The sequence below is a fragment of the Dendroctonus ponderosae genome, unplaced genomic scaffold (genome assembly GCF_020466585.1).
Source record: "Dendroctonus ponderosae isolate FM_Combo_2020 unplaced genomic scaffold, Dpon_F_20191213v2 Dpon_F_20191213_1, whole genome shotgun sequence".
Taxonomy (NCBI): domain Eukaryota; kingdom Metazoa; phylum Arthropoda; class Insecta; order Coleoptera; family Curculionidae; genus Dendroctonus; species Dendroctonus ponderosae.
The window spans coordinates 57,565,310-57,574,715 of record NW_026017110.1 but is presented as its reverse complement, the minus strand read 5'-3'; the positions used below and the strand labels follow the sequence as shown (position 1 = coordinate 57,574,715).

At 35.4% G+C, this 9,406-nt stretch overlaps 2 protein-coding genes across 2 annotated transcripts; one reads left to right on the top strand and one right to left on the bottom strand.

The window, feature by feature from the left end:
- Positions 1-3,422, bottom strand: LOC109538014 (glutaryl-CoA dehydrogenase, mitochondrial). The gene is made up of 9 exons (XM_019905049.2): positions 3,229-3,422; positions 3,136-3,165; positions 2,668-2,802; positions 1,229-1,462; positions 1,022-1,151; positions 641-918; positions 410-584; positions 197-357; positions 1-113 (listed from the first exon to the last, which is right to left on the bottom strand). Exons 1-9 carry the CDS (start codon positions 3,305-3,307, stop codon positions 52-54), a joined length of 1,284 nt encoding a protein of 427 aa, XP_019760608.1. The 5' UTR covers positions 3,308-3,422; the 3' UTR covers positions 1-51.
- Positions 3,423-4,669: 1,247 nt separating this feature from the next.
- Positions 4,670-7,369, top strand: LOC109538001 (signal recognition particle subunit SRP72). The gene is made up of 9 exons (XM_019905031.2): positions 4,670-4,886; positions 4,946-5,063; positions 5,116-5,374; positions 5,430-5,617; positions 5,682-6,315; positions 6,374-6,532; positions 6,586-6,728; positions 6,884-7,099; positions 7,159-7,369. Exons 1-9 carry the CDS (start codon positions 4,778-4,780, stop codon positions 7,292-7,294), a joined length of 1,962 nt encoding a protein of 653 aa, XP_019760590.1. The 5' UTR covers positions 4,670-4,777; the 3' UTR covers positions 7,295-7,369.
- The last annotated feature ends 2,037 nt before the right edge of the window (positions 7,370-9,406 follow it).

Sequence of the window (9,406 nt, the reverse complement as noted above, 5' to 3'; positions counted from 1 at the left end):
CTTACGGGACAGCCTGTATATGGAAACAGTAACTTATAGGACATAATTCATTTAAAATGCGGATAGTCCCGTAATGGCTCTGCCCAGAACCAGAGCATGGATATCATGCGTGCCTAAAACAGATCAATTAAATTAGCACCATTTGGAAAATTCCAGCCCTTCACATCTGCACTCTTCATCCATATTTCAATCTCACCTTCATAGGTGTTAACAGCTTCCAGATTCATTACATGCCGAATTACATGGTACTCATCTTGGATGCCATTTCCTCCTAGCATATCTCTAGCAATTCGAGCAATTTCTAGCGCTTTTCCCGCATTGTTTCTTTTTAAAAGCGAAATCATCTCTGGAGTGTGACTGTAAAATAAAACATCGATTCCCGAACCACTAGCTACTTTCTAAGGCTTACAGATTTTGGTCTTTCAGTCGACCCACTTGATAGCAACCAATCAGGCCTAATGCGATTTCCGTCACCATGTCGGCTAATTTTTTTTGCATCAGTTGAGTCTGAGCCAACGGTCGGTTAAACTGGTGCCTTTCCAGGGTGTATTGCCTTGCCACTCCCAGACAACTTTCAGCGGCGCCTGAAACAACCCTAAAGTATATTTTCATAATCTTCAGCAAACAAGTGAGTTGGTACCTAAAGCGCCCCATGCTATTCCATAGCGAGCGTTGTTTAAACACCCAAAGGGCCCACTCATTCCTTCTGCTTTAGGCAGCAAATGATCTTCAGGCACTTTCACGTTGTCCAGCAGAATCATGCCAGTCGTTGATGCTCTTAGTGAGAATTTTCCTTCTATTTTCGGTGTGCTCAATCCGTGTCCGTGCTCTTTTCTATTGACGATAAAACCTCTAACTTTGCCATTTTCGCATCGGCCCCAGACTATCAACAAGTCTGCCAAAGGTGAATTGGTTATCCTTAAAATCCAGACTTCATTTTAAATCTCGTTGATTTCAATTTTTACAAGTTTGCTCTAGAGCTTAATGAGCTGATGTATCGAAGAAGGTTTAGATAGTTTACCAAGTTTTGCTGCCATTTAGCGTGTAAGTTTTACTAGCGGAATCATATTTGCCCCTTGTTTCCATTCCCCCAATATCACTTCCATGATTCGGCTCAGTTAGTCCAAAGCATCCAATCAGTTCTCCTTTTGCTGAAATCGAACTCTCAAATTAAGGCGTCTGAGAATCTTATACTCAAAAAAATTCAAGTGTGTTTTTCGTTGCTTACCCATTGCAGGTAGATATTGTTGCTTTTGCTCTTCACTCCCATACATGTAAATAGCTCCCATCGCTAGCGACGACTGTACACTCACAGCTGAACGATAGGAGCTATCCACTTTTTCTACCTCACGAGTCAGCAAACCGTAAGCTACATTTGAAACACCAGCGCAATTGTAGCCTTGGATGGTACAACCCAGAACTCCCAACTCCCCGATTTCGGTCATAATTTCTTTATGGAAAACTAGAAAAGATTTACTGTATTTATCGTTTTTCATATTCAGTTTTATCCTTTATAAATATACTTCTATTTTAAACTTTTCCTTAGAGGCCTTAACACCCAAATACATAGTGGATGAAGTACTTCGCTGCTCATTTTGTCTATTGAAAGAACTAAAACCGTTTCCTTGTCCAAGTGAAAGGTATACAGGGTGTCGGGACTTTAATAAAGTCATCTGCGTTGAAAACGAGGTTTTTCCTCTCTCAAAATTTCGAAAAATACTCGCTCACAGCGATACAAGACCAATGTTTCAATTTTGTGAATAATTGCACCAAGGTGACTATTGACGCGTTTGGGTTAATTGGTCAATAGGTAGCGACAGAAAAAAACAATGTTATAATTTTCCTAATTCCTAAACAAAATTCTAAAACAATTAGAAATAAAACTTCATAAAAAGAAAGGTCGGAAACGCTTGGTTTCCAACCCACGGAGTGTTGAATTTCAAGATTTTTTCTTTATAACTTCGCAGTCTTACAGTCATTCAGTTCAAATTTGAACTATAGATTACAAAATCTACAGGGTGATTTTTTCCTGGGACAATCATCCTTTCTCCTTCAATTTTTTTATGCGGCGTGTTAAATGTAAAGCCATTTTTTCGTCATTCGCAAACTTTATCGACTTGTGCGATTGTTTTCTGTCTATGCGTGTTGTTGGGAAAAGTTGTACGGGGTGACCCAAACATATGATGGTTCACGCACTAGTGTGTTGTACGTTCAAAATAGAATAAAATATTGATGGTAAAAAAATGAAAAAAAACTAAATGATGGTTAAAAATGATGTTTTTTAGTCATTCGAATATTTGAGATAAACAGCGTTACTTTTTTGGTGCTCATTTCTACGCCACTGGGTACAACAGCTCTGTCTTACCAAAAATGCATTCTAGAAAAAAAATCTTTATTTTACGCATAAAATAAAATATGTTTCAACATGTTTATTTTTTTATTGGTATTCTTCAAACATGGAATCTGAACAAGCAAGCGCATAGAAAACTGCTGGTCGGTTTCAAATAACTCCTGAAATGTGGTTCGACTGTCTTTAGAAACAAACTATTTTACTCGTGGAAGAAGCTAAACAAACCCTGTCTATATACATAATAAAATATAAAGTTTTGCTATAAAATGGGCGATCGGTGGTAGTTTTAGCAGAGTAATAAATCGCAAATTTCTTACTTTCATGTCGATTTGCCTCAATAACTCTGGGCATCAATTTTTCTTCGCAGTAGGTACGGAATTGGTCTCTAATAATTTTTTCTTCTTCGGTTAGGTTCGATTCCAAATTGAGTGGATCTTCCCAGTCGAAAATTGCTGAAAAAATTACAACGCTCTGAAAACGGTCCTGGTTAAACGTGACAAAATTATGATTAGAAGCTTTCCATGTGGCAGCGCCATCATGCGATAAAAGTTACCGAAACTATTACTGAAAGTTACAAGAATTTGCTGATAAAACATTTTATTTGGTTTTAGTCGTTTTTCAATTGATTTCCATTTTTAGTGACATCTCCGATTTCCTTCCAGAACTTTTAATTCCTGAATACAAAATTGCGATCTTTTTTTTTAAGTAATATTCCAAACATTTTTGTGAATCTAGTTCAGCACATAACCATATTTGAGTGATTTTTCGAAAACTGAAGTACTTACCCTTAGTGGCTGATTTATTAGTCAATTGTCCTAAGAAAAAACATCGGAAAATATCCAAAGCAATATATTTTCAGTAATGAATTAAAAGGATACGTCGAAGAATGTTTTTCACGAAGACCATTGTTTTGAACATACACTTAGAATCTACATTTTTTAAGGTTTTTAAGGCCATTTCTGAATCCACACTATTCAACTTTAGCAGATGACTGAACAGCAGTATTTACCGGGTTAAAGGCGATTGTGAAAATAAGTTAACAAATTTAAAAACAACAGGCAGATCCGTCTTTCATAACAATATTTTCCTTATGCAAGTATGATGAGCTGAAAGTGCAGATAAGATGTTGAAATCGTGTTATTTAAATTTATTTAAGATTAAACTGATAAGATAAATAGGAGAAAAAAGAATAATATACAATAACAATCAGAATTAATATTTAGAATACGCCTCAAAATTTCACGTTTTTTTGTTGGCGCGATTCATATTGAATATGGATGAAAAATGGCTTTCATCGTAAAGAACTTTTCCAAAGTGTCTTTATTCGACTTTATTCTGGTATTTTTTTACAAACTTCTTGTTGGGTATTTCGCCTCAAATTTGTTTGTTTTAAATTAAATTAATAATAATAAAATATTTGAATACTGTAATAAAAGACGTGCAAAAATTCTGTCATTTTAAAGACAACAATATTTGAGGCGAAATACCCAACAAGCAGTTTGTAAAAAAATGAATCCGCCTTAACAATATAGAACTTATCAACAATTTATTCTGGTATGAAAACAGTGTTGATCGGACTAGATAGTTTCGCCCGCTTTCAAGGGATATTTAAATCGTCATATCTCCGAAACGGTTGAAAATATTGGAACACTGCGAAGAATCTTTTCGATGGACCGTCACTAGAACCATCTTTCACCAGTTAGGTTTTATATGAAAATTTCAACCTCGAAGAAGATTTAAAAATGTGATAGTCTTTGAATCCTTAAACACACTTTATCTTAAAAATGGTTGAAAGCATGCTGTGAGCGCGTAAGCATAAGGAAATTTTTGACAGCCTGGTTGAAGAACTATACCTGATCATAAATTTCCTAGAAAAAAGAAAAATAAGAAAATGAAAAGCGTTTAATTATATTGCTCATATCTGGAAAACGCCCGAAATTATCTGATTTGTCTTAATAGCCATTTTAATAGAACTTTTCTATATCTATCTAGCTCTTGCGTCAAATGAAATTTCTAATCTTCAAAAAAGTTTCGCCTTCGATCGAATCATACAATAATTCATCATATTCACCTAACTTTACCATTAAATAATATTTTTTGGACTTGAATGCATTCACACAATATGAACGTGAAATCCCATAAATCAAAGTTTTCTTAAATTGCAAAAAAATTGATCACCTCACCCTAGCTCTATGTATAAATTTCGATTCTCTATTTTGTCGATTCCCTCTACCGGCCATCCCCTGTAGCGTAGGCAGCCATGCATATTTACGAAACACGTCAGAGGTGTTCTGTGCACGTCGCTGTGCATGTGTCAAACTGAAAGTCATAAATAAAGACGAGCTGCCATTGGTTTTGTCTATCTATGCTGAAAGTCACAGATCAAAACATTTAAATTGTACGTTTCTCTAATTTTTCTAATTTAAAATGACGGAAAAAACGGCAAAAGAAAAAACAGTGTCCACACAATATGCGGCATTGCACAAGTTTGGTCAAAATGAAGAATATGAGCGAGCGTTAAAAGCAGCAAACAAAAGTGAGTTATTCTAATAACCTCGTAGGGCATATGGATTGGAATTGTTCTATTTTTTCCAGTTTTGGGTGTAGCCCCTCATGAATTTCTGGCTTTTCATTGCAAGATTGTTTGTCTAATTGAATTAGCACGATTTGATGAAGGCATTGCCCAGATGAACAAAAATCCAGAGTATACTCAGTAAGATCTCTACTTCACATCAATTTATGAGTTTTACACATTTTCCTTATAGGGACTTAATATTTGAGAAAGCTTATTGCTACTATCGCTTAAATAAACACCAAGAGGCCTTAGCCACTATAGAGAAAAGTGAAAGCGAAATCGACTATCGTACTAAAGAGTTGAAAGCTCAAATTTCATATCGTTTAGAACAGTACAAAGATGCTCATGCAATTTATCAAGATATCATCAAAAACACTGACGATGAATATGAAGAAGAGCGTCTCACTAACTTATATGCCACAATGGTGTATCTTGATGAAGATGATAGGGTATGTCCAGTTACTTATTCTTCAACCTATTTCTAAGCAATTTGTTCACTTTAAGGTTGATCTGGAATTGAAAGAAGATGCTTATGAGCTGTGCTATAACAAAGCCTGCATGCTAATTGCTTCAGAAGAATATGTAGAAGCCGAAAAGAAACTAAAACAATGCGAAAAACTTTGCAGAGAAAAATTTGAGGAAGATGAAGATATGGCCGACGAAGAAATTGATATTGAGCTGGCTTTAATTAGGTAGCTTTTGTAATTCTTCATTGCTCAATAATCTGATTTTTACATGAAATAATTGTACTTTTAGAATTCAATTGGCCTTCGTCTATCACAAGCTCGGTAGAGTTAAAGAAGCTCAAATCCTTTATGCATCTAATTTGAAATTGAAGCTAGAAGATATAGCTTTGCAAGCCGTGGCCAGCAATAATATTGTGTGCATAAATAAAGATCAAAATCTTTTTGACTCAAAGAAGAAAATGAAACTTGCCTTGAATGATACACTGGTCCATAAACTTCCATCATTGCAGCGAAAACATATCGCATTGAATAATGCTATTTTGAATTATTACATCAATCAAACGGATCAATGTGAAAAAGCATGTAAAGCCATAGAAAGTACATGGCCGGAGTTGCACACTTCTGTAACTATTCTAAGAGCCTTAAATCTGGTAAAGGCGGATAAAATTGGCGATGCTATCAATTTGTTGAGAAAAGGAGAAAAAGATGAAACTAGCAAATTATATGTGGATCTTTGCATTGCACAATTTCATTTAATTAAAGGAGATAAACTTGAAGCTTGTAAAGTGCTAGAGAATCTTGGTCAGGACGCCTATAAACCTGGAATAGTTGGAGCTCTTACTACTCTTTATTTAGCTATTGGGGAAGAATCTACTGCACTGAAGGTGTTTGAGAAAACTGTAGCATTTTACAAGCAAAGAAAGGTAATTAATTAACAACCATCTAACTAACTCAGTCAATCTCTTCATATTTTTTTTTCAGGTCAAATCTGCTGATCTTTCAAGCTTTTGGAGACAAGCTGCAGATTTCCATATTAGAAACGGACATCCGCAAGTTGCTGCTAATAGCCTTGAGGAACTATTGTCTGCTAATAAAGATGATAAGAAAATAGCCGCCCAACTAGTCTTAGCTTGTTCCCAGGTAACTTCTGCATAAAACTAGTTCGTTTCAATACTGTGAAACAATTCCCGTAGTTTGATAAAGCTCGCGCTTTGAAACTCAGCAAGGACTTGCCTTCTATCGAGGAGCTGGCAAAGGGTGTTGACTATGAAAGCATTCATACTTTAGCTCCGGTTCAAAAGAAAAGTCCAGCAACAAAAGGAGATTCTTTGCCAAGGTAATTATTAACTTCTCTGTAACATGTTTGGGGCTGAACTGGAACAGGCGACTGAACATACCTGTGCTTTAGTCCTGTGAAACATACGAAAAATGGAGAAATTCATCTGGAAATTGATTTTTATTATTTTGGTATTCTCATTTTTCATTTTGCAGCACTCCAAAGTCGGATCCAGATTCCCAAAAACGAAAGAGAAGGCATAGAATGCGAAAGGGTAAATTGCCCAAGAATTACGATTCTAGTGCCCAACCTGATCCTGAACGATGGCTACCAAAATACGAAAGAACTGGCTATAGAAAGAAGCGTGATCGAAGGGCTAAGGAAGTCATCAAGGGGTCTCAGGGCACGTCCTATGGTCAAACCGAGCAATAGTAAGTGTATTTGTTCACATTTCCCGTGTTAAGTGTTTGAAATCAATGTTGTCTTTTAGCGACTTTTCTAAGAAATTGGATGAAGTTGCGATGAGTCCGGCATCCAATGCAGAACCTTCCCCAAGAGCTTCTCAGTCGAAGCAGGGTGCTCACCAGAAGAAAGCTAATCAAAAGAAGAAATCCAAACGCCGTTAGTGATCGGTTTTGAAGGCAGGCCAGACCTAAATGGACTGGTTTTTGTATACATTTTTAAATAAATGCTTTACTAAAGGTATTCTTTCAATACTAATTTTTAAATATAAATATTTGAATGTAGATTATTTATTTTTCATGTAGCATTACCTGCATTTTTTACAGCTCTTCTTAGTTTTTTTTTAAATCGTCAGTGACTGAATTAATTTTTCTCGGTTTTCTTTCCACCGTAGTCAAAGACGACGGATCTGCCTGTTTTGGGTTTTTTTTTTTTAAATCGACTGGAAAATACATATTTAACAAAAATGCCAGAAATTCTGCGGTGCCCACTGATGATGAGGGTTTGGGTCTTATTTCGAAAACTCAAAGTTACATTTTCTTAGTACCAACCCGGTATTTTATAAAGAACAAAATGTTGATTATACATTTGGACTGGTTTGCGGATACATATAGAAATTTTGTTTTATCGGGCGGACACGGGATTCTTGATAATGTTTTTTATTTTTCTCTACCTTAACAGTTATTTCAGCGTATTTTGCAATATTTGCTAAGAACTGAGCTGCAGTTTTTCTACCTTCCACTTTAAAAAATTGCATTAACTATGAGATTATGAAATTAAACACATAAATGACCGAAGAATAATTTTCGTGTTTTATTCTGTTCGGCTGCATTTATTGGCAAGAATTTGGATCGTTATCACTACGAGGTCGGGTCCTTCCGTGTTCAGGAAAGTGGACCGAATTTGACCTGACGTAATCGGGGGTGTGGACCAAGTTCATTTTTCGCATATCCTATTTATGGATCGTACTAGATTGTTTACGAAATGAGCGAACTGAAAAAAGCCGAAAATTTCCTGCAAATATGTGAATAAAAATGACCCAACAAACCAATAAAATTCTTGAGGTTTCTCTTGTATCTGAAATGAGCCCTATTTGCTATGGAAATAGTCACTCTTTCTATGGAAACTAAGACGTACTGTATCTAAGCCTAAATTATTTTGACAAGTAGTATTTGTGTGAGTTGCCAAGAGTCAAAGGCGGGCCAAACAAGTTTTTTACTTTTGCAACACTTTCCTTCACTGTTCATGTTAACAACACTGATTTGGATCCCGCTCTAGTGTTGGTTTGTTAACATATTTTATCGTCAGTAGGTGAGTTCAACACCTAATTAGTGTAAATTAATTAGTTTGTCTTCTTCAAATATATAGCCATAAGACAGGATAATTATTGGTTGCTCATTGCTCAAATTTTTTTACAGGAGCGCAGATGACAGATATTTATAATCTGGTTTTTGTTGTTTATTCATTACTAAACTAGAAAGAAGTGAATACATAATTTCTGTGTTAATATAAACAATGCAGGGGATGTGAGGAAAATTGGTAAGCAGACAGTTTTTATAATTCGCGTTTCCAGCAATTTCTAACAGCAAAGCTTTAAATATGCAAAATTTTGATTTTACATAAACTGCTGCCTTTTCAAATGAATTATTTGAACGTATGTTTGTAGTGAAGACTTTAAGGGTTACCCTGCTTGAACGTTTTTTTTTTAAATTTTAATTGCCCCCGTTGTTTGAGATATAATATATTAGTATCTGATATAATTTCTTGAATCTTTTTAAAAGGTCGAACATTTTGCTGAAAATTGAAAATTGAAAAAAGTGGAGCCAATATTTTTTCGAGCGTTTTTAAACTTGAAGCATCTGAAAGATCCTCATTTTTTACGCCAGAGTTGTCCACTCTTCTGCGTTTCTATCTCCAGTTCTTCTGCGTTTTTTGCTTCAGTCTTTCTTTAATGTAGATATATATTTTTATCAAGCGTTTTTAAACTTGAAGCATCTGAAAGATYCTCATTTTTTACGCCAGAGTTGTCCWCTCTTCTGCGTTTCTMTCTCCAGTTCTTCTGCGTTTTTTGCTTCAGTCTTTCTTTAATGTAGATATATATTTTTATCAAGCGTTTTTAAACTTGAAGCATCTGAAAGATCCTCATTTTTTACGCCAGAGTTGTCCACTCTTCTGCGTTTCTATCTCCAGTTCTTCTGCGTTTTTTGCTTCAGTCTTTCTTTAATGTAGATATATATTTTTATCAAGCGTTTTTAAACTTGAAGCATCTGAAAGAT